This window comes from Phalangium opilio, unplaced genomic scaffold (genome assembly GCF_054372755.1).
Source record: "Phalangium opilio isolate 3A_F unplaced genomic scaffold, DU_Popi_V2 ptg000014l_1, whole genome shotgun sequence".
NCBI lineage: Eukaryota > Metazoa > Arthropoda > Arachnida > Opiliones > Phalangiidae > Phalangium > Phalangium opilio.
This window is the reverse complement of record NW_028324149.1, coordinates 4,176,235-4,202,514: the sequence shown is the minus strand read 5'-3', so window position 1 is coordinate 4,202,514 and position 26,280 is coordinate 4,176,235. Positions and strand designations below refer to the sequence as shown.

The 26,280-nt window shown below is 39.5% G+C and overlaps 1 protein-coding gene across 1 annotated transcript in view; it reads left to right on the top strand.

The window, feature by feature from the left end:
• LOC149705229 (uncharacterized) overlaps positions 1-26,009 on the top strand; it is a 52,118-nt gene extending 26,109 nt beyond the window's left edge. The window contains exon 2 of the mRNA XM_089865446.1: positions 22,520-26,009. Within this exon, the coding sequence (XP_089721572.1) occupies positions 22,520-23,922 (1,403 nt within the window). The 3' untranslated portion in view covers positions 23,923-26,009. The remainder of the gene's footprint in view (positions 1-22,519) is intronic.
• Positions 26,010-26,280: the final 271 nt, after the last annotated feature.

Sequence of the window (26,280 nt, the reverse complement as noted above, 5' to 3'; positions counted from 1 at the left end):
TTTGAATTTTCGAATATAAAATATTGAAGTTACGTAACGAGCGGATGACGTAGAAGGGCTTTGGAAAACGATTGGACAACCAAAACACGTGGTAGTAGTACCCTTTCTACATAATTTCGACGTAATCGTGGGTTAAGCTTTCTTGAAAATACTTTGTCAACGACAGGGTCCACGACCGACTGAATTTCAAACTCTTTTCGTATTAAATCCAGATAAATTTCACCGTAAATTTAGACGAATTTACTCGAAGCGTTTGGTATAATGGTTTACCGTGTTAGAATTTCATAGAGACGCTCTGTAATAAGCTTATCTTCTCCTAATACGTTTAGAGCGAAGATTTATTTCAAATCTGGGGGGTTTTATCTACATTAAAGATGTTTTCCAGACGACACGACAAACAACGTCATCGTAAATTAGAGGTGCTCATAGGGCTGGTCGGCAGCGAACAACAACGGGACACAATCAAAGCCAAGGTGGTAATTTACCCCATCCGTTAACGTTTAACATCCGTTGCGGTTTTCAACCAGCAGCGACTGATAGATAACGTGTAATTACGATTTACTAAATGTACCTTCAATGCCTCTAATAAGAATGCAGTCTCGCGAATTCAACGTTTTGCATGGGTAAGACAAACGGGGTGTATTTGGACAAAAACTTAACGATAAGTCAGAAGGTATTGGTATCTCCGTAGTTTTTCAGATCTCAACCTCTAATACGTTCATGGCCCTTCGACAACCAGCACATACTTCGTATTAACTCGTTGCGTATTAGCATTAGTTCATAAGATATGTACCATAAGTATGACAGTTCCTTTATTTCGTAATGCTAGAGCTAGTTCGAGAACGACAAGCGAGAATTGATTGGCTACACTCGGTGGTTAATTTTGCAGGACTTCCATCTAGGTCCTATTTAGTCTGCATTACTAAGCCCCCTTTGACAGCTCTCAAGTCACCAGGAGTCTTTTTACGAGACTCTGTGACCTACGTCACTTCGTGACAAGCTCTCAGGAACGTATCTTATGAGCGTATGATGTATTTCCAAAAAGTTAGTTATAAAATGGTTCGTGTGTTGTTGCCCTTTTGGCGAAGGCGATACACCCTAAATGTTTCTCCTGAGATTTTTCGATTTCTATCGTGTTTCTTTTTTTTTTCTTTTGGTAATCGCGGGGGATATCAGGCTGAATGATCTAAACGAATTTCGTACCATTAAGAAAAGGCGCTGATCCTTCGTACACGAAATGGGCCCGGAGCCGGGCCTTTTAAGCGAACGAGCGTGAAATACTCGTGACTCGAGGCAAACAAGCAACCAAACACCCTCTCTATTAATGGCGCTCGCCATTTAACGGGGTCAGGTGCTCGTCATCTCGTGACTTTCAAAGGGGGAAGATCATGGTTCCTTGAAGAAATGGTTCGTTAGGCCATGATCTCTTGCGTGTACTTTCGCACCTAGGGTGACTTACAAAGGGGGGAAGATCATGGTTCCTCGAAGAAATGGTTCGTTAGGCCATGATCTCTTGTACTTTCGCGCCAAAGCCGTATTGGCAATGCGTACACGGTTAAAGCAAGGCCTGGCTATGCACCGAACAAATAATCGAAACGAACAAACTAAGTAAGTAAGACGTCATCAAATTTCATTTCCCTTTTCCGTGTCGCGTTGGACCACTTTTAGGGTTACGACGAACGAACGACGATGGGGTGATATTTCTTGGCCCGGACAATTTTAACTTATAATAATGAGGCGCGTTAATAAGGGTATTGGTAAGAGAGGGCGGTCACCGTTCCATATCTCCATCTGTCCGTAACGGGACCAAGCCAGAACCCCTTTCTGTTTAAAAAGGGGGAGGGCTTCAAATACGCGTTATTTATTTTTCATTCCTTTAATTTTAACTGGGGAAAAATCGAGGGGCTCGCCACTCTAAACGTCTTCGTCGCTTTCGCGTTTTCGTTGTAGTCTATAGTTTGAATTAGGTACCTAATGTTGATATACTTGAATCAAAGTAAGTCTTGCGATAACTTACTTTCCGTCGTAGTTACTATCCCCTCGGGCCAAAAATCGCCCTCGGCTTGGTTCTACTTTGGTTTTGGGAACGCGGTAGTACATGAGGGGCGACTTATCTATACGTATCTATCGGCGACCAATGATTGTCCAGGTTTTCAATCGATAGCCAGCGAGCGACCAATTACGTCTCGGGCAATTTTCTTTTTCGAACTAATGACGTTCCGCTTCCGTACACTTTTAATCAAAGAAGCTTTGATCAGAAGTGTCCGATATTACCGGGAAAGAAAAAGAAACATATTTCTGAGAAGGTATACTGTATATTTAGGACAAAGTGCCTTGACCAATGACAGAATGACTTAAAAACCTCCCACCGTAATTATGTTTATTATTGAAAACTTAAATATAGAATTTAATAATGAATAAACCGAGTTTATTTTTAAATTATCGCTACCTATAATTTGTACAGGAGTCTATCCAATATCTAGTTTAATTTGGTTTTCGTAGCAAAATGAGTTAATTGAAACCATTTTTAAATGCTGGAGGTAAAATAAATTTTTTTTCGAAGACATAACAACTTTCTTACTTAAATTAGCATTGTTATTCAGTTTTTTAAGGGGTCATCCTTAAAACTCTATGATCATAACTCGTTTCGGAGTTGCGTCCCTTCCCCTTGTGTCGAAATGTAATTGAACATTTTCTACTCAAAATTCATCCCATCACTGAACTTTGATCATTCTACGGAGAAATGAACTATTGTAGTGTTATATAGTTCAGTGCATGCGAATCTTTGAGTATTTTTATTGTAAAAGAGCGAGGGAGGTTGCATGGCGATGCTAAAAGCGGCAGCGATTAGTTCGTTGATCCTAGCTGCATCGCGATGGCGGCGTGTGTATGTAGAGGGGTTTTTCAGTTCTGGTAATGTTCTTGGAAACGATTAATTCCCAATCACTCTCTTTATTGACAAGCGGACGAGAATCTCCTCTCCCCGATGATTAAGCGAGCTCTGACGCGGGCGGCTTTCGCCTTAATTAAGTAGCCAAGTCACGAATTCGTTCGAACCAACTCGAATAACTTCGAAGCTTCTCGCTTGCCCGGCCAAAGCTCAGCCGCAGTTTGTATCGAATTCCCTTCTTTCTCCAGTTGAGTATTCTTTCGTCCTACCCTTCGCCTCTTTGTCAATTGTTCCTGAACAACGTTACATTGTACCGTGATTTTAAAGTTACTAGCCTAGTTAGACAAATTCCGCAATAACGCTACCAACCAATAATGTTTCAATGTAGTTAAAGCGAGAAAATGAAAAAAAAAAAATATATTGGAATTTCTGTATAATTCAGTTTTAGACTTTCTTAATTCAGACGCGTGAAAACGATTCGTTCTTTTTAAATGTTGTCGCGTCTGGTAGACCAAAAATTAACGCGTTTCAAGGTTTCATAACCCCCACCCCACACCTTTTCTCGTCTACTTATGACTGTATATCCCGGCAGTTGGCTTAGCTATTCGAGGAAATGTGTAGGTCTGTGTTTTTTTAGTACTCTCCTACAGTTAAAGGACAGTAGCTTTTAATTTCAACGCAGTGATGGAAGGAAACATAACACTTGGTACTATTGAAGACCCGGAAATTGTGAATTGGTACTTCAGGGAGTTAAGCGGTAATACTATCGAGTTGGCTTCCTTCGAATACCTAAGCCACGTAGTACACGCGAAAAATAGAAAACAAAAGCAATTTGTGATTGAATTTGAATAACGTCTGGTAATTCTGGGTATTCCGATCGAGTTTTTCGCCTCTCTCGGGTTTCGCATTGTTTGGATCAAAAAGTCCTTAATTTGACAGTTAACGTTTATATTACGTAATGTTTCTCTTTTCACTGGCGTATCCAATTGTATAACGATTCAATGGCGGACATTTCTCGGAAGTTTATTAAAGTTACTCTCAATCAATTGAGGAATCGTTTGAGTAAATGATTAATGAGCTGGCCAGAATAAAAAAGGGTGAACGATTCATTCGAGATATCTTTAGAAAAATGAAATTCTAAAAGATTTAACAGGAACTGAATTCAGTTCCATAAATGATTTGCGTTAATTCATTCTTTGACGTCTTATTTTTGGAGTGTTTTAACTCTGTTTCTATATGACGAGATACGGGGAAGTCCTTTGCGTATGTTATAATCCCATTTCGATCCGCTTTCCAACGGGGGTTCTTCGAAACAAGGTATACACACAGGCAAAAATAAATCTGCAAATTCGTCATCTTCGTTACTTATTTCCCCATTCATATACGGTCTAGCTAATAATCTCTAACGAGGTGTGTCTCTAATCCCGTTTAACCAGATCGGTTAAAATTCCAAGCACAAACGAAGGGAGCTCTCATCTCCCTTTAAAAATGCCTTTTTTTGTTTTGATGACCCAATTAGCGGCTTGTTCGACTCCCTCCGATCTATAAGGTCCATTAATTAAACTGGTCCTCGCGGGTGGAGAGCCTGGTTGTCTTCTCGATTCGTTAACTTCCCACAACGATCATCAGGGTTAGTAGAGACAACACCGAACCGCGGTCGCTCTCTGGAACAGGATCAAGTCAACGATGGCGCTGAGGCGGCAGAAGCGTCACGGACGGGCTGCCCAGCCAAACTCGAGGTGTTGATGGTTTCTTGTATCGTCGCTTGCGATCCTTCTAAACAATTGAGATCAGGATGAAAGAGCGTCTTTGTGTGGTGGAGCAAGCAGGCGTCTTTCTTTGGGTTCGCGCGCGCGTTTTTGTCGCACGCTTGGTCGGCACGTGCCAGCAGCAAATCTAATAGATTTTTCGCGTCATTGTTTTGACAATTTGTAGGCGGGAGGGGCGCTAAACGGGTGGTTGGGCTTCGACCATGCACGAAAATATTATAGAACCGCGCACCGTTCCCACTTTTTTTTGCCCGTTTCTTTCTTACCACAAATTGACTAAATCAACGCCCCGTATCAACGGGGAAATACTACCGCAATACGCTCGTGTTGTTCATTGAGAATGAAGTATTTTTACTGCCCGAGTGAGATCTTAAATTGATTTCTCCATCGCGCATTAGGTACTTTTCAAAAGAGAGCTGGTGCAGTATGGCCCCTTGATTTAGGGTTAAGGCGGAAAATGGTGACGCGAAGATGTTAGTTGCCAGAAGTCCTTTTGTTTACCGTCTATGGAAAGGTTTTATTTGCTCGTGTTAGGTCATATTGTACCGATCTGTTCGCGTTGACCATTGAGTATTTAGCGTGGTTAGTACGCGAGGACACTATGTTGATTGGTATTACGTGTTCGTACGCCTCGAATGAAACCGCTAAGGAAACGGTATCGGAATTATAATTGCCTCGTATTCCCTAAAGGGCTTTTAATTGATATTCGAAACACCGTTTAGTGGCTTCCTTTTTCTCCGCTATCTAATTTCTGTTGAATGAAAGAGTATATTTCTTCGCCCGAGGCCAAATTGGGCATTTTTTTCAAGCTTCGCTATTTAAGAATACGTATTTATCTTCAATCAAAATTCGATGCTATAGAAAAAAAATCGTAATTTCCGTTTTTATTAAGTGATGCTGGTATAAGTAACCGCGAAGTAATAAGTATACCACGCAATTGTTCGCTTTCTTTCACTTTCATTATTTCTCGAGCCCTGATTGATGTAACCCCGGGTATTTAGTATCATTGGAAAGGGGATAAATGGTACTTAAGTCCTCCGGAGAGAACATTTGGTTTAATTACTCGAGCCCTGATCATTCTAACCCCAAGTCTTTGGTATCATTGAAAAGGAGAGAACAAGCGCTACGATGTACCCAAAGGACTTTCCCGTATCTTTAATGGAACCAGAGATCTGTCGCCCCAAAGTGGCTACATTGTTACCATCTTTCTTTACGAATTTAACACGGCCTCTATGTTTCACCGTCGTATTTTTATAACGTTATATCACTTCTAATGATTGTTAGTTTGGGAGAAATCGCGCTTTGAAATCGTCTGGGAGACCGGATGTGAATAGCCCGGGGTCTATTTTACTCCCTTATATAGCGTGTAGGTACGTACGAGCTAGGCCTAGTATATGTCGACGGAGGTTTGAGTGGAATTTATTTTCACACACATTCAGAAACGCACCTCCTTTCCAATGGTTTTAAACGTAACTGAAAGCGGATAACCCGGCTGCTAGCTTCGGGGTGACATTTGAGCTATTCCTCAATCGTTTATAGCGAATCTCATTCAACCCTACCTTCTTGGTCCTGACAGATAAAATCTAGTAGCGCCTTATTCGAATTAGAATATTGCCAAATTGAGAAAATTCAAAAGTGCTCAATTAAAATTAATAACTATATTTATATAGCAATTAAATTTTCCAAATTAGGAGTACGATGACGGCAAGATGCTATTGGATTTTATTTATTATAACCTTCTTGTTTGTTTGTTTTTTTGTTCTTTGGGTGATTTAAGTGGCTTGTTGTCTTCTCAAGGTCCGAGGCGAACTCCTATTTAAGAACTTTGTCCTATTCTAAACCCCCTAATGTTAGGCCTAATCATCTTTATTCAAATTGAAAGTTCTTCTTGCGAATGGTGTATGCGCGAACGGGCCTGGGTATTACGCGGTGTCACGGGGACATTAGGGCGTCCATTTTGGGGGTGAAAGGAAGAGCGAGTAATATTGACTAGCTGCACGCGGTGTCTTAATATTGCCCGAGGGTTTAACAACGTCCGCTTTCGTGGTTTTCGTGTTCCGCTATATTTCATTCTTTTTTTTTTGACGTTTAATACTCCATAGTTGATCGCGTCGCCTAACCCAACCCAACCACCACCCCCCTTTAAAGGTAACTGCGATAGTAGTAAACGATTAAAAACGTAAAATGTTTCGTACCGTCCTTGAAATGCTAGTTGTATTCCGCCCAACGTACATCCTCCAATGCTTTTTTTCTAACTGAATTTTAAAGGGTATATTCGCAGTTTGAGAGGATTTAACTTTGTGTCCCATTACGCAAACCTCTTCAGCCATCGCCAGTTCTAATTATTAAAATGTTTAGCTATCAAATCGAATTGCTAAACGCATGAAACATAGGCGAATCCACGCATGCTCGGTTCTCGTAAGCCAAGGCTTATGTATAAGTTGTGACTGACTGATAATGAAGGATAATTTTCCCAAACCCAGATTGCTTGAACTATTTTGGAAGCTGATTTAATTGTTTACAGTAGTAGCTAGACGCTAACGAAACATTTTAATTTACAAATCGACTCCATCTTACAAATGGCAGCCGGCGTTGACTCGGGGAGTAACTTCAAGGAGAATGTGTAAGGGAGTCGAATTACACTTTCCTAAAACGGTACTGTTCCGTTCCCCTGTTACCATGGTTACCGCTACCCCCTCACGGCAAGAGAGCGTACATTCTCGCGCATGCGTTCAAGCCTCTTTTCTCTACCCTCATGACCTTGTGTATAACTTTGAAGGAGGCTCCTCTCTTATATACATATCCTCCTTGGTAACTTCAATGATACGCCTCTCAGTTATTTATGTGAGCTCGTACGCGATAGAAAGTCGAACATGCAATACAGTATGCCTTTAAATTTAAGATTCGATACTAAAAAAACTTGAATTTCAAGATACAAGTTTTAGAAAAAAAATTTAAAATAATTTCTTTAATCGAATCCGTTATTTCTCAGGCGTGACCGGAAGATTGTTTTTGATAAAAAAAGATCCATCCGTTAGGATATTATTATTTTTTATTTCAAAATAATATATTTTTCTTTTTAAAATTTCATTTCACTTTTCTTTCTTATCTCGTTCATTAATACGATGTGAATTACCATGATTACGTTTTAATTCTGACCGAGTTTTTTTTTTTTTTTCGAAAATCGTTCTAACCTACACTGTACTAAATCCACGACAAATATTTCGTTTCGCAACTGTACTAGCCTACTCCTTGTTTTCTCCAGTAAAATATAATTATAATTTAAGAATGGTAATTAGAAATAGTGAAGAATTTGACTTAATTAAATGGTAATGAATTTAATGATAGAAAGCCAAGCGCAATTTCAGAGGCTTGCAATACATTTAGTGAGGAAATAATTTGAGAAGGGTAATTAGATGTGGTTAACAATTTTAATTTCAAACCAAGCCGTGAATGAATTCGGTGTAATAGCTTGATAGAAGTCGCGATTGCAACTGAGTAAGATGCGCGTCGTGACGTGTTTTTCTAATAGAAATACGCGACAATCGCAACTTGGGAAACATTGACCGAAACCCCCTTTTAAATTTCCTAAATTCACCTTGGTGACTGACTGATAAAGCTATTTAATAATTTAGCATAGAATTTTTCCGATAAACTTATGGTATTTTCCACCACGATTATCATCAATAGCCCAATGATCGATACGAAACATTATACTATATACGTAATGATTTTGCCAAACGAAAAACAAAGTTCACTTTCGCTTTCAAACGTTAGAAGATGCGTTTTACCTGCAGAAAGAGTATAGCTTATAATAAACATTTGAGTTTTGTGGACCAATTTGATCACGCGAGGTTTGTGCCTGGGCGGAGTATTATACCGTGCAAACCTTACTTAAGGGGTCGCGTTCGGCATCGTCTTAAAAAATAGTTATTTCAATTTCGAATTTGCCTACCAAGCCGGGCAAGTTTAGTTACATTATATCTGGCTGGAACCAAAGTTGAGTAGCGCGCTGTTTATTGAATTAAGGCGTCTTATATTTATTTAACCCAGTATTCGCGACGACTTAAAACCTTGCTTTATTTTTTTCTCCGATAAGTCTATTTATTTATTTATTTTCCATTTATTGATAATTCTAAACGCGTTTAAAAGCTCGAACGCGACCCGCGCTCTACATTTTTACTGTTTACGATTTTTTTTTTCTTTTTTTTTTTGGTTCGGTATAAGTTTCGCAATGTAGAATTAAGAAAAGTTATATGCATTTATAAAATAGTTATATGCATTTATAAAATACACAAAGTACGAATGTTACATCCCCTTTAACCGACAATATTAAACGCTTCTTATTCGATTAAAATATTAATATTAAAGTTTAAACTTCATACATTTATTCCTTCTTTAGTCTGGCGTTTCATCTTTTAAATTTTTTTTCCTAAAAATATTTTTAATATAAATTATTTTATAAAAATAAAAAATAAAAAGGTGAAATATTTTTGGGTAAGTTAAGAAAAATAGTTGGGCTGGCGTATCCGCCCACTTCTTGGGTCTCGAAACATTTTGTTACTCGCCTAGAAAGGCTTCAACGTTGTACGGTTAACGCCCCAAGTGCTGCCAGACCGGAGACTAGAAATAAACCTTTCCTAGGTGGGACCTTTATCCTCTATTTCATTACTTCTTCACTTTTACTCCTTTAAATTTTCTCATTCTTTTTTTACTAAGAAATTTCCTAGTTTATAAGATATCTTCCGTGGGATCAATGCGGGGTGGTTTACGGCGTTTACCTGTTACCAGGCGCCATTTTGAAAGATGGAGGCAATTAGCTTGTTCAGCCAACAATTCCAAAAGTTTTATTACAGTTTTAGTCACGATCAGGGTTCGAAAATTTCCCTGGTAAATTACCTTGGTAAATTTCCCTGGTAAATTACCTTGGTAAATTTCCCTGGTAAATTACCTTTGTAAATTACCTTGGTAAATTTACCGATTTAGAACCCAAGTCAAAGCAATTTGGGTGTTGGTCTGGGCGTCTATTATCAGTCAGTCAAAATGAACGAAAATCTCATTCTAATTCGATATTTACTCAGGCAGGCCAGGCCATATTCTCTAGGCATGGCGATATTCTTCGGGTGGAAGCCAATTAAGTTCTCATTCTGGGTCACCTTTTAAGGCGAAACACCCCCAATTTCCGTGACCCCTATAGATCTAATTATTTTCAAATATAATATTTAGGTTTCCCCGTTTTTATAAAAAGTAATTTTCTACGCGTAAGTATGACAGTCTACTTAATAATCTGATAGCGAAATTGGAACCATTTATGGGGGGTCCTAGCGGCGTACTTATTTTTGATACGTTACTTCTGTCTTCTTAATGAAATGGGTGTATGCTCCGTACGTGGTTAATTAAAGATAAAACTCTTATTTTTCATTAAATTCGATCAGTATTTGACCTCTTGTATTACGCGTGGTCCTTATACGAAGTAGCTTAGCTATTCGAGGAAGGTTGTAGTGTTATTATCCCCTAAATGTAGGGATTTCCTACTGTCAAACGCTGGATCGCTCTGAAAGGGTTCATTAAGGACGAAAATAACGCATTCAAGGATTGTAGTAGGAAACTACTGAAATATAGGGGAATAATACTCTTGTATTGTCTTTCCTCCTGTAATGTAGTACTTTCTTACTGCATTCAAGGATTGTAGTAGGAAACTACTGAAATATAGGGGAATAATACTCTTGTATTGTCTTTTCTCCTGTAATGTAGTACTTTCTTACTGCATTCAAGGATTGTAGTAGGAAACTACTGAAATATGGGGGAATAATACTCTTGTAGTGTTTTTTCTCCTGTAATGTAGTACTGTCCTACTGCATTCAAGGATTGTAGTAGGAAACTACTGAAATATAGGGGAATAATGCTCTTGTGTTATCTTTTCTCCTGTAATGTGATACTTTCCTACTGCAGCCTTGACGAACGGTGGAAAGGTTTATTTAAGGATGAAAACAAAACTTTAAATTCCATTTAACGGATTGTGGTAGGAAACCTCTATAATTATAGGAGGAATAATACTACAGCAGCCTCGAGTATCTAACCCCTGCGCGTGATTAGGAAGATAATTATTAATTGGGCGTATTAAATTTTCCCTACAAGAATTTATTATTAGTCATAAACCGGCGTAACCTTTTTCAAAAATGCGTTTTAGAAAAGGGTATAGTTAATTCTTTAAAAGGGGGTACATTCCAAACCCTAATGGGAATACGGATAACAATCTGATAACCATTTTATTCAAAAATCCTTGAACTATTTTACGATGGGATAAAAATCACGGTGTGTGTATATCCTTTAATGCCCCCTCTTGTTTACTATCTTCTAAATCTTACAGTTATGGAAAATGTTATAGCCAATCAGAACAGTCCACCCATAACCCTATAATACAATAAACCATAAGTTTATAAGTGATATGTTCCATAAGTATGAAACTACCTATACTTCGATCGTAATGCTAGGGACTTACAGCTCGAGCTAGTTCGAGAACGACGGAAGCGAGAATTGAAAAGTCCTACACTCGGTGGTTAATTTTGCAGTCCATCTAGTCATATTCTTTGACAGCAGGCGCCGCTTTACCTCGAATCTATGGCCTACCTCATTCACTTCACTTCGTGACAAGCTCCAGTTTGTAACCAGTGACAAACTTATGGACCATATCTTATGAACTTATGGATAAACTAAGTATTGATCGGCAGATTAATTACGCTGTAACATCTTTATTTAAAAGTTTCATCTCCAAATGAAATAGATACATTTCGTGCGTGAAATCCTTTTGAAAAGGTGCCGCGTCAAGTATTTGTCGATCCACGTGTCGATAGTGCTTTATGGGTCGGCCGGGCGGATTCTATTAGAGGGTGCGGTTATGTAGAACTCAAAAGTGTTTCCATTCCACCTTATAGTTGTTCCAGATTTTCTGGACGTTAACCTTTGGCATTATTGCTCTGGCTCTAATCTACTCCGTCACAAAAACAAATGAAAAGTAATTTGTACTAACGCTAAACTTGCTAGTTGCTCCAAATACGAATCAACTTGCAATAGAGCGACAAATGTATAAGTCTACGGCCAAGTATAGTTGGGTTAATTATGAACGGATGTCCTCGCTAAGGTTGCACAAAATCAATGTGAATTTCCAGACATTGAAAATATTTTTAAAACTTTAAAAAATGTTAGGCCTAATGGATGGTCTTTTAAACTTTGTTCTGACCGCTGCGTGTCAAAGGTCAAACGTTTTAACTTTAACATATCGCTCTCTTCGTTCTTTCGGGACAGCCTTCGAGATATCTTTCAATTCAATCTCCGAGGTTTACTAGGCCCAGAGATAAGAGCTGACTGATTTTGCTTTATTTTTTTTCTGGTCGCAAGTAACTCTAGACTGTCGATGGTCTTAGTCTATCTTTTGGTCCATCGCTAAATAAAATTCTCATGTTTGGCATGCCATGGTAAACATGATCTATTATTCATGCCCATCTCTCTCTCTCGGGGCACAACGAAACTTGGGGAAATTAAAGAAGGACATTACAACGTCTAGAGAAAATTTACGATTTACACTGACCGTGCGCTAAATTCAAGTGATACGAATTATCCCGAATAATTCATTTATTCGTACTCGCGTCGAATTATTTTGAAAAAGATCTTTTATTGGACTAAGAAGCGCTTCATTTGAGTAGTCCGATGAAAACTCTGTTATTTACATACTCTCAAGTCTAGAAGACGCAACCTAATACGTGGATATTTTGTGGTGGTTACTATTTGTCGTAACAGCTGCTTTGACATTCGAGTCTGGCGTCCATCAGTTTTGTATTGACTTTGTATCAATTTCTACTCGAGGTATTTCACGAAACTGAATAGCTTCGGTCGCGTCTTCTGACCACCAACGTTCAATCTCTAAACAGAGTCTCATAGTTCGTAAGATATATGTTCCATAAGTTTGTCACTGCATGGTTACGAAGTGATGTAGGTCATAGATTCGAGGTAAAGCGACGCTTGGTGAAGCGCTGCTGTCAAAGTCTTAGTAAGTTCAGACTAAATAGGACTTAGATGGAAGTCCTGCAAAATTAACCACCGAGTGTAGTACTTCAATTCTCGCTTGTCGTTTTCGAACTAGCTCCCCCTAGTTAAGTCTGTAGCTTTACGGACTCGTATAGGTAGTGTCATACTTATGGAACATATCTTATAAACTTATGTTAACAAACAAAAACAAAATAAAGTTAAAAACAGTACTTGCACCCGAAGTGATTTATAAAAACAATTTAATTAAGTTACAAGTAAAGACTAGAAATTAATCTCTTACATAATGACATTCAATTTCAAGTACTTGCGGCGCTTCATTTGAAAGTACTCCGAAAACTGCGCGTAATGCGAATTAAAGTGGGTGTAGTGGTACTAAAATTGCTAATGATCTCGGTATATAAATCTCCACACCCACTCGTTGTTACCTTACCATTGGAGCGAGCAATTTCCACCCCCTCCCACCCTTCCTCCCCATTAGATAAAAGTAGGGCTTGTATTCTTCCTGAAAATGCAGAAAACGTTGGAGGAACGCGCTCTTGGTACCATTCTACTTTCTCTTCCTTTGTTTCGGCGCCCGTCTTATCTTTAGACCTAATATTACAAACCTCTTTCAAAAACCACAACACCGTAGATCTTTGGTCAAATTTATACATTTTTACCAAAGATACCGCGTTATTTGTGAAATTCCGTGTTTGGGACGGACATTTGTGGTTTAAGGAAGGGTACTTGTTGATGTATTGAGCTGCCATTAATCTGAAATTACCGTAATTAATCAAGTGATCACATGTTGAGATAATTAACGTGAGACTACCGTAATTAATAGAATGGTAATTCGACGAGTTAAGCTAATTACCAACACGTCACAGAACCATGTTGTTGAATCGGGGATAATGCAAATACGTGTGAATATGAAATGACCGTAGTTCATAAGATGATAGTTTATAGAGTTAATTACCAGTGAAATTTTAGTTAAACCCCCATAAGTATGACGCTATTTCTTGGTCCGTCAGTTGGTCGCTCTCAGGCAGGCTGGAACGAGGCGATGTTAATCATTTTTGATGTGTCTGTGGCGGAAAAGGGTCCAAAGATATAAGATTACGCATCGCAATCCCCGCATCCTCTCTCTCTCTCTCTCTTAAGCATGTTTTTATTTTCTTTCTCTTGTAACGGTTCTTTTTCATATCTCATTTTTACTTTCGAGTTCACTTGACCGCATTTTTTTTAGCGAAAATGAAAAATTTTTAAAATCTAAAAAATCACGGTTTTCTCTTTACAGTTTCTTTAAGAAAAAGAAAACAAAAAAACTTTGCAACAAAATGAAAAAAATCCTTCTATAGTTTTCGGGCCGCTTCCTGGTTTTGTGGCTTGGCGTTGCTTCGGACCGGCCGCGAGTCGTCACGACCTAGGGCGTGGCTACTATTTCTTCCCGCGCTTTTGCTCGGTTTTGTTAGCGCAACTTTTACCAGAGGAGCGGTTTGGCCGCTTTTTTTATGTAAAGAAAAAATACCACGAGCCTCGTTTCTCCCCTTTTAGTCCTTTAGTAAAATCCTCGCCCTATCTTTTAAAGAAGGAGCGCGAGAATCATATACTTCCATCAGGCGTTCCGAGAGAAAGTTAAGGGTTTGGTTCGTACCAAGTAGTTAGCTAACTTCGTCCTGGTCAGCGCTTTGTCCTGTTGCGTTTCGTATTTTTCTTGGTTCAGGTTTGACTCGTTCTCTGTACGATAGTCAAATATACTCTCGTAGCTGTTCATTGGACTTCGTGGGTTCAAAGAGACCATTTCGATTGTCAGAAACACTTGGTATCGGACTTGGCCCATTACCACGATAAAAAACCGTACAGATGGGACACCAAAACGCTCGATGGAATTCAAGGCGCGGTTTAAAACCCATTTAGTTACGTTGTAATAGTCCGTTGCACGTGGAATGATCAAATGACCACGATGCTTTGACGGTGGTCAACTAAAATTTACGGATGTCGCCTTATAGCTACGAGACGTTATCAAATGGCGATCAATTAGTAGCAATGTCCAGCGATATTAGACGATGAATAGGTTTAGTCGATGCATCGTAGTGCGAACGTAAACTTATAAATTTTATTTCAAAGGTACCGGTGTAAGAATAAGTATTTTTCAAGAAGGTCTACGTAAGAATTAACACTCCCGCGGTGATGTCGATCCCGAGGTTGTTGCCACGTTGTTCTCGCCCTCGTTATATTTATATGTATTCTTTCCTAACGCCAAATTTCATTCTTTTTTTTTTTTTGGTAGATTCTTAATGATACATACTTTCATTTTCACCGTTATTTACACTCTCTTATTGTCAGTCCAACACGCTATTTATAAGCGTAGTGAATCGAAGTTAGCACATACACGTACGTACATACTACGGTACAACTCGCGCTTCGGGACTCGTAGTTAGATTGCAAATAAAAGTAACACGCTTTCTTCGTTTATTTAATTTTTAACGCTGACAAAAATAGCTCCTTTTGTTCGATAAAATACCCGAGGAACGTTTTAACTAATAAATATCACCGCAACTTTTAAGAATGTAAATTTCTAGACAGAGGGTGTGAAACCTTAACCTCGTAAGGTTTTGAACAAGGATGATCAAATTATGATGTTTGCAAAATCGCCACTCAATCGACGCTTGCAGAGTCGCTAATGCTAGGTAGCTTAAAACTAATCCTGAAAAATATAGTAAATAAACGAGCTATAAAGCTGAACGAAAGTTTGTAAAAGGAAACATTTTTGGGTGGTTGGATGTACTGTATGATAGGCGATAACGAGATATTCGTGTTTATAATCGACGATTAATAATCTATTAAACGAGTTCGTGATTCGAGGATTCTCGCCTTACATTAATTATTGGCATTGATTTACTTCCATTTGATATCTTTATTTTGTACGAAGAACAAGAGTGGAAACATAAACAAATGAATCAACTGAACAACGATGTTGCTTAGTTATCTCTTATTATAATTAACTACCCGTTACCCGCGGCATCGCTCGCCTGTAATAAGAACTTCCATCAAAATGATATAAAGAACGGGTAGATTTTACTGGTGACTAAAATATAAGTTGGTATGTGATCATCCAAAGACGCGACAGCTATGGAAGGCTTCGAACAACTTTGAAGCCTTACATAAGGTCTTTGGAATGAACATACCCTATCAATGTTCAGTCTTAACCCTAAATGAAGCGGAGGAAGGAGACTATGGAGGGTATATTTCTACTCGAAACGTTTCAGCTAGGGGTTATGGGCAAATGCTGGTCCAGTTGGATACTTTGTCTTTGGCTATGGAAGAAAACCCCGAAGCTAGAGTCACGTGTTTTGCCCTGGGTCGTGCGTATATCACGGAGGCTTCCTAGGTTAGTTTCTAAAAGATGTTATGCATGGGGTATAAAGTTTGTTGCGCGCGGAATCGTGCGCGTTACCACCTCTCCGAGGTCTCCTTTCGTGGTGAGCTACCGGCCACTAGCCAAAATCTTAAACGCCCTTCTTCAAAATAAGTCAGGGGAAAAAGAAAACGCTGTATATTTCGTATTACATCAAATCCTTGACCGTAATTCTGAGAAATGAAGGGTGGTGCAAGGAATAATTCTCGATTTTCTCCAAAGAAAGTTTTATCTTAGAAAAATAAAATGTTTTCGGCCACTTAAGACCGCCTCTAAATGTTTAAAAGAAACATTTTCAAAATTATCAGTTGATTAATTTACTTTAACATTAAACGTAAAATATTCTTTCTTGGCTATATATTTCACCATTACCACTCTTGGATGGCACGTGTTAACCAACTGTAATCGTGGTGGGTGTTAGTAGAAATTAACCACTATATCGTAGTAGGTTAGTGCTATTTAAAAGGTACGAGCGTCAATTCAAGGGTTACTAAAGTGATTTGTATTTTGTAGAATAGTTAAGAACAAATAGGAGGATAATACTAAGTCGATCTGTTCTCTAAAAGCACTGTAAGTAACGTCGTGTTTCTAGCATCGAGGTTGCTTGTTAATTTGAATAATTTCCCGATATAGTTCAGCCTCCCTTTACAGTTAGTAATGAGCTTTAATTATGAAATCCGTTTAAAAGACCTTTATTCCGTTTGTAAAACTGGTTTGGTTTTTCATTTTCAATACCGGTCCGCGCTATATTACGGATACAAATTGCTCCCCAACTAGAAGAAAAACAAAGTTATAAAGAGAAAAAAAAAATATAACGGACTTAAACGAAACCGTTTTTCTGACACCGTAGAATTACATTTCGAGGCTATTTTACAAAATACGTACAACTATTAACAGCGTGGAGAAAGATACAATATCACGAGTTCATAAACGCGAGTAACACACTCACAATCGCCTTTAGAAGTTAGAACGGAATGTTCAGTATTGGGCTTGAGTTTGCCTAGCACTTTTACTTATTAACTCTTTCGTTTGGATGAAAAAACCCACGAGGAGGTTGTTTTTAAACACTCGAGAATTTCTCATGGAAAAATATATCTATTAAAAAAGAAAATAGCTAGATTTTTATTAAACATTTTGAAGGTATTATCCAAATCTAGGCCACCATATAAAATCCCTTTACTTCCACCCTCTACCACCCACAAGTGGTCCTCCTCCACTACCACTATCACCCTCGGCCCCGGACGCCATGTTTTCTTCCTTCCCCCTCCCCCATCTTCCCCCTATTTCATCGTAAACTACGAGATTAATCCGACTTCTCCGAGAGGTTCCTCTCTCTTATTGAGAATTTACATTTTTAGCTCTTCAACATACATTCGTTTCCCGTCATACTACAATGTAGTAGTTTCCTACTATCGTAATAGTACGGTGGAAATGTATGATGGTCCTTTGTTAAAGTTCTGTAAACTTTAATCGAGAGATTTTAAGAAAATATTAAGTAAAACCTCTAGTAGATTTATGCCCCTAAACTGGAGAGGTTTCCTACTATTATGAGCAACTAAATTATTTTGTTAAACTATATTTTTAATTTGGGTAGTGTTACCCTACTAAAATTTAGTAGTTTCCTACTATTATCCTTTACGATGGAGCGAGTGCTAGAAATAGTTTGAAGAAAAGATAAAATGAATTTTCGAGAGAGAGTGAAATTATTCTTCGTAGCCCCTCGAAGCACTTACTCTCTTTAGAAAGAGTCAAATTAATTCCTTTAGACTTTCTCTCTTAAATTTAATATTCGTCGACGATAATCCCGAAACCTGTTGGCAGAGTCTAGAAGAGCGGGCGTTGAAATCTAATCCCGTCCGCGCCGGCCGCGCGTCTCGCGATTTAAGTCCCGTAAATTGATCCTCTCTCTCTCTCCAAAGTATCCATAAAATTCAAATTAGTTAACCAAGTTCTTTTCCAACGCAACACCGAAAAGATTTAGAACTATATAGGGGTTGTCTCTTTGGCATTTAGTCGCTCGCAAACTGTTCAAAGGGATAATGAACTAACGGAATCGTACGACTGAAGTAGTAGTGCTGGACAGGTACTCCACGCATTTACAACAGACCAACGACTGAATTTCTTTAATCAAATCAGGGATAGATTGAATTTTAGAAGCAGGGATGGAGAACAGAGTAATATCTGGGCGCGCGTCAAAGTTCCGGACCCTTTCCCCGGGACGGAGGGGGGTATGAAAGAAGAGACGGCGGGGTCATAGCGACAGAGGTAAAAAGTAATTACGTCACTAGTTTTCGCCGCCCCCCTCAGCAACGTCATCAAAACGTAGTTTAAAACGGAACCAATAAGATAATTTAAACTGTTCGTTACGTATTGGAGGGAGGGGCTCTAAGTAGATACTAACCGTTCTCCATTCCTACTTCTAAAATTAAATCTATCTCCAATCAAATCCGAATATTTATCGTATTGTTTACTTTCATCATTAGGGGCTCCGTGGTTAATTAGTTAATGCGAAGTACGTTTCGGCGATGTTCGCGTTGCTCGAAGATTCTTGAAAACAGGGAAAACCACAATTTTTCTCTTTAACTATAGAATAGATGCGGGATGATTTGTAAATTTCTTGGCTATGGCGAGTTGCGTCAGCTGCGTGGTAATTCTCAAAGTTTTCTCGGAAAAAGATGGAAACTTTGGCCAAGTTTTCATCAAACGTCCGCTATTAGAAGGTTCTTATCTGAAATTGACGGCTCTAGCGAAAAAAATAAAAGCCAGATCTGCGTGAGAGGTTCGCGTGCTCGGATCAGCCTTCTAACTCGATCGTGAAACGAGAAAATATATATTCCGCTTTTCAACAAGTTGGTTGAAGGACGATATAGACGGGTCCGCCAGTTGCGTCATAACTATAAATGCTCCTGAACAGCGTCATAGCAATTTCAAGCCTGATATATCTATTTAAGTTAGAACTAATTTCGTAAGATATGTTGGCCGTAAGTTTGTCATTGGTAACTTAGAAACTGGAGCTTGTTAGGAAGTGAGGGAGGTAGGTCATAGATTCGAGGTAAAGCGAGGGAGGCCTGGTCAGGCGATGCTGTCAAAGGCTTAGTAATGCAGACTAAATAGGAAGATAAAGCCCTGCAAAATTAACCACCGAGTGCAGTCAATCCTCCCTTGTTGTTCTCGAAGTAGCTTGAGCTGTAAGTCAACATCCGAAGCGTTGTGGCATTTATATAGGGCACGCGAGTGAATAGTGACGCGTACCTGAAAAAAAATCTTACCAGGAACCGAAGCAAGCGAGCGAGCTGGATAAGATAGCATCTTGGTACGCCCGGGTCAAACGCCAATCCACCCCCTCCTTCGCCGAGTTAACTCGATAGTTGGCGTTAAACTCTTGACTATCCCATCATAAAGGAAGCGGTTTAACACGAGGATCTATGAGAAAATTGTTCTCTAGATGGCTCGGTTCTTTCTGATCACGAGGTCAGTCGAGTTCAATTCGCTCGCCTATTTAAACGAACGCTTCTGGAACTTACGGATGATAGTTGCCAGGGTATTTTCCCTATTCCCTTAACATTACTCTAACCAATCCACTAATCACGCGTTGCGTAATGTTTCGTCTTTTACTACGCTTAATGTAAGAGGCGGCTTCGCCGAGATCCATATAAGATCCGTTTTTCTTTATTTACTATTACTCGCTTCGACTCTAATTGAGATTCATTTCCTTCTGAAAGGCCACGATTTTGTTTCGAAGCCTACGCGATCTAGATAAAACCTTCACGCCATTAAATTGCGGAAAACATTAGCTAATATGCGAATGCAATTTGTATTAGAAATATCATAAGTTTATGAAGTATGTTCCTTCCATAAATATGACACTAGCTATACTTCCTTATGCTAGCTATAGACTTACAGCTCGAGCTAGTTCGAGAACGACGGAAGCGAGAATTGAAGTCCTACACTCGGTAGTTAATTTTGCAGTTTATCTTCCTGTACTAAGCCTTTGACAGCAGCGCCCAAGTCACCAGGCGTCGCTTTACCTCGAATGTATGACCTACGTCACTCATTTTTTTCCAACAAAGTAAGACAAACAATGATTCTGTCACGACGCCCGAATCTAATCTGTCCTTTTATCACGTGCATGGACCTTTAACATTAGGAACACCTTTACAATTACACCAGAGTGAAAAAACAATCTGGGAAATGTTAACACACCCAATCACGATTTTGACGCTAGAAAGTGTAACGCAAAGAATGATCTTTAGAGAAACGAAAATGACCCGAAGTCTTTCACCTATAGAGTAGTAAATAGTACAGACTCGAGTCATAGAATTCCACAATCGAAAAGTGAAACGTACGAGGCCTACACTTGAAATCGGTATTGTTTACGTATTTGGTTATGTTTCGGGTCAGTATTTGCGCAGGGACCAAATAGCTAAATCAATCAGCGGATAATGAAATATGTATCTCGGCTATTTTACACAGTTTTGCTCGGCGTTTGCTTTGCCAATAATGAAAGAGATTGGTTGGTGGTAGAAAGTAACCCCCCCCCCTCTCCCTTGCCAAGAAATAACTAAAGCAAAGTTTGACCCAGCTTCCAGAAAAGACCTACGTGCCGCGTATCGAAAATTAGTGGAATGGAATAAATACAACTGGGAAATATCGCCGACTCACGAGTCTAGGGTAGTACATTCTTGAATTTACAGGTTGATACAGCGAGGTTTAGCTATTCAAACGCGGGAACGTACAATCATAAACTTATAAGTGATATGTTCCATAAGTATGACACTAACTATATTTCGTAATGCTATAGAGATTTACAGCTTGAGCTAGTTCGAGAACGACGGAAGCGAGAATTGATTGGCTACACTCTGTGGTAAATTTTACAAGACTTTCATCTGCCTGTAAGCCCCTTTGATAACAGCGCCTCACCAGGCATCGCTCTACGAGAATCTTTGCCCTATGTGACCAGTGACAACTTATGGATCATAGCTTATGAACTTCTGATATAATTTATACTAAAAGTATTTCGTTAACTAGTATAGGAGTAATTTTTCGATGTTTTGGAGTCAAATCGACGTCAAGATTGAGGCCGTAATATTTTGTAGGAGACGCTGTTATTTAGCCGAAAAGTTTGGTAGCGTGATGAAGCGATATTTCGTGTTGAACAAGTCAGGCTTTCACTCGATGACAAGTAACCGTCGGCACGTTCCATTTTTTTTTGCTTCGCTTTCACGGAGGAGAAAATCGGTTGGAGTGTTCTTGGGCGGTTCGCCGCTAACGGGATATCCGTTACTTACGAATAATATTATTCGACTAAAAGAGAGTATCTCTTTAAATAACATTACACGCTTGGTTTTCCACTTTTCCCAGACACCGAGAGATTCGGACCAACGATTTCCTTGAAAAATACCTTTTTTTTCTTTCTTTCTTCGCGGTCCGTTTCGCTCTGAAATATTGTCCATTTACTCGATAAACTTAAGATGAGAACAGGCATGTTGACGTGGGTAATTTGATGAAAACACATTTTCATCCTCTGGGATGCTCCTAACGGATTGGAAGTTGAATCTTTCCTGGTTAGCGCGTCGTACCATAAGATATGTTCCAGAAGTATGACACTACCTATACTTTGTAATGCTAGAGACCTACAGCTCGGGCTAGTTCGAGAACGACGGAAGCGAGAATTGCATGTCTACACTCGGGGTTAATTTTGCAGTCCATTTAGTCCTATTTAGTCTGCATTACTAAGCCTTTGACAGCAGCGCCTCACCAGGTGTCGCTATACGAGAATCTATGACTTCGTGACAAACTCTTTAGTAACCAGTGACAATCTTATGGCCAACGAACTTACGGTCGTACCTATATTAGTTACGAGTAACTTTGCTAGAAAATTTTGTAGTTAAGATAAAGAGCGCCCACTGAAGGGACCTTGGAGGCCAGGGTCAACTCTTTTATGGCTTCCATATTGAAAACAATCTACCTAGAATTTCCGAGCCGCACCACTGAAATTTGAAATTCTACACTGGCTAAGCTTGAAAGGTTTCGTGGAATCTCATTACGCCCCTCACACGTGCTGCGCCGATAGGCGTTAACTACATTTTTACAGACATAAAATTAATATTATTTATTCTCGAGTTCATCTTGTACATTATCCGCGCGTTGTTCCTCGGTTGAAGCCCCATTTTAACTTAGGTTTTAAGAATAAAGATTATAAAACTTACCAAATTCAAAAGAATTATTCGGGAGAAACGTGTTTTCAGTTTTAGAGATGCCTATTAATGAGGAATATGCAAATAGTCACCCCGTATGACCTAATTTCAACTCGTGACCTTTCGTACAATCTACTATCGTATTGAATGACGCTTACCATTAGTTATTGAGCGATTAAAATTGATGTCATTGTTTACTAATGTTTTTATGTATTTTTAGGTAAGAAATGGCGTGGTTTGAGCCCCCAAGAACGTCGTCCTTACGTCGAAGAAGCCGAAAGACTTCGCGTGCAACACATGCACGATTACCCTAATTACAAGTACCGTCCACGTCGCCGGAAACACGCTAAAAGAGGTTCGAGAAAGGGTGGCGCGGTTTCCACGCCTCCTCCGCCGACCTCCTTGCATCCACCGGCCGCGTCTTTCAACCACCATCCGTCCAACCGTATGATGTCCGCTTATATTCCTTCGTCGCCTTCTATGGCTTACGGAGGTTACGAAGGGTCGCCGGGAGACGGTTACGTCCCCGTAAATTGCAGTCCGGCTTCGGACGGCGAATTTTGCGGCGGACTCAATACCCCCGAATCCTCCCCGAGAGGTAGTCCTTGTTCCGAGTCGCGTTACGCGGCGCAGGAGCGTGGACAACAGCACTTGGGAGATCAACGACTACTCTCGAGCGGCTCGGACCCAACGCGGTCTTTGCCAACGCCGGAAATGTCCCCGATCGAACCGGAACAAGAACCGTTTCATCATTTCTCCAAAGACAACTCAACGAGAGGTCATGGAACGAGCGAGCATCGTGGACCCGAGAACCCCGTTCACCAATTAATGTCGCGTTTCAGCGACGGTTCCTCTTTTTTGAAAAATATCCGTCCACCGTATCGGGCCCGTATGAGCGTTTCGTCTTACGCGGGTAACCCTTACCAGTCCGCGGCCCAACATTCCTTCTCGGTTTACCAGAACGCCCACGCCCACTTTTTGACCGGTTCTTCCGGCAACGTACCGCGCTTCGGGAACCCGGCGGCTTACGGCGCCTATCTTCAATCCGAGAACCCCTACGGATACGGGGATGTCCCCGGAAAGGATGAGAATCGCTCCTCGTGTTCGTCCCAAAGTTTAATGTCTTCCAAACTCTTCGCCGGAGGCGACATGATGTCCGATTCCATGCACTTACCGGGTGGTCAGTTATTGCCACCGGCGTATGGCAGCCATCACGCCGAGGCTTCTATGCATAATCAAGTTAGCAATCCCCAACATCAAGTCTCCTTCGGAAATTCGGTTGATTTGACCGTACCGGAAGTGGACAGTAACGAACTAGACATGTACCTCGATCCCGTGGTTAATCATCACCAAAGCGCCGCTCTTTTCGAGGGCAGTTCGGAAATGTACGAACAATACCAATCGAATGAACAACAACAACAACTACATCACCCGTCCAATTATTCGAACTACGCTTTTTCATATAGCACCACTAATGGCCAACAACAGACTTATTCGTCCAATAGCAACGGTCAAAATTTTAACGCGACTAACGTTACGGTTAAACAAGAACCGGGCGAATCCGCCATGGAAAACTCTTCGGGTTTAAGAGAGGCCTTATCCGCGAGTATGCAAGTAATGTAACTAATAATATAAATAACAACAAATAGAATTACTTTTACATTCCCGACTTACCATACGACAAATTTTACAACAAATTTCACCAAAACCAAAATCACCAATATTCGCCCCCCCCCCCTTTTCCCAAGGTTTTTATAAAAATGTCACCGCGACTCACCTAAATTCAAAAGAATCGAGATTAAATAATATAAAGTGCCTAAACGTTTTACAAACGCACGCGCCTTAATATACACGCATTCACATCAGTCCAAAATTTCGGGACTATTGCCAAAGACAGCTCAAAACGAGGCGCGGCTCTTGGTAAATTTATTTGTTAATACGTTTAAAAAGTTAATAAGAAATGAACTTAATTACGAATGATCCGTCCGAATAATTAATGCCAAAGTTTATTCACTAAAACCCATGTTAATTGTATATCGACATTCCCTCCATTGTTAAAATTGTTAAATGATTTAACTGATCGACGAAATCAAACGTCCCCCACCGAATATTTGTGAAACAGACCAAAAATACCTTTTATCGGCGTTAAAGCCATTCTCGGCTGTGGTTTAGTTCAAAGAAATAACACTAGATGCTCCCATAGTCGAGCGATGGAGGGTCCTCTAAGCTTAACAAATGCTAGTTTTAGACTCTCCGCCCTCGTGATTGGTTCCTACCTATGGCCAGTTAAAATCTTGGAGGAACGACCTTGACTGGAGAGAGAGAGATGTTTTGCACCTATGGTTGGCAGTTTAAAACACCCAGCATACTTTGCGTTAGCGAGGGCCAACTCCTCAGGTGGCATCTAGTGGACAAAATAAACATCTTTTTTTTTAATGTTCACACATACGATGTGGCTAAAAACTGAGGTACGCGATAGATGACGTTGCTATCTTAGGTCCAAGTTAAATTAAAGCATGGTGGGTAACTTACTCTGCACATACCCTCTTTTCGTCTCCAGTTAATCTAGTTCCTCCGTGGTAAAATTGGTGTTGCGTAGAAGATTAGCGCCACGGGAGCCTACATTTGCTTTAATTACTTTTCCTTCATAATTTCCACGCGCGCCTCTTTTATTGGAGAAAGGTACTTTACGTTGAATTATGGACCTTTGTTTCGTGAGAATTTTACGAGCAATAGCAAATAGCACACGCCATCTAACCATCAGAAATTTATAGGCATTCGCTCTTCTGAAAGAAGATTATTTAAAAAAAAAAACATCAGTCTAAAAATGTAAGAATTATATAGTGGGACTACTAAGACTTCAATGGGTAATGAACGTACGTTTATAAAGACTTAACCTTTTTCATTCACTATCCCTCGCGAATGATTTTTAACGGATTGCTAGTCAACTTTGGTTACTGGTTTCGTCTAAAACTAATTTTGTCTAAATCCCTTCTGACGCCATAAATATTTAACAAAGACTGATAATTTAAATTCAACAACTCTTAACAATTACTCGTGGCTCTTTAACGTCCGATTATTGGCGGTTTCATTTTGCCAAAAAACGATGGACGCGTTGAAACGGTGGAAACGAGGGTGTCAGCCTAATAACGTTAATCTTTAGTTAAGCTATAAAAAGAAAAAGTACACTTCATTAACAATTCCCTATCTGCCTTTGGCTGTAGACGACATGTAAACTGAGAACCAAACTATAGGAACTAACCAATCAGGGAAGAGCTTCAACGAAGTGTACTTATTGTTTTTATATCTATATACTTTTGCTTTAAACTGTAATTGAACGTCTGAAGAACTTGGAACGTTAATAAGTAAATATTGAAGAGAAATTATTGTATAGTATCATTTTTTGCACACATTATTTTACGCGTAATTTAAGAAAAAAGATGGAAGATAAAATATTGTTGGTAGATTTAATATAAAATTAATTAAAGGTTTAAAAAGTTAATGATTTAAAAAAACAAACAGAGTGCCTGTATTATAATAATTAATGATATTAATTAATGAAGAATTGTTTATTTTCAATACAGAGATTTCGTACAACTTGTTATTGCGATAAATAAATGTTTTATTTACAACGAAAATACGACTGTCGTTATTTCACTCTCCGTTCAATAAAAAGGTCAAAATGTCGTTTTCAGCTAGGGAAAAGTCAAAATGGTTGTTTTCAGCGATGGAAAGGTAAGAATATGTCGTTTTCAGCGGGGGAATTGTCAGAAAATGTCGTTTTCAGCGGGGGGAAAGGTAATAATATGTCGTTTCCAGCGGGGGAATGGTCAGAAAATGTCGTTTTCAGCGGGGGAAAGGTAAGAATATGTCGTTTCCAGCGGGTGAAAGGTCAAAATGTCGTTTTCAGCGGGGGAAAGGTAAGAATATGCCGTTTTCAGCTGAGAAATGTCAGAAAATGTCGTTTTCGTCGGAGCAAAA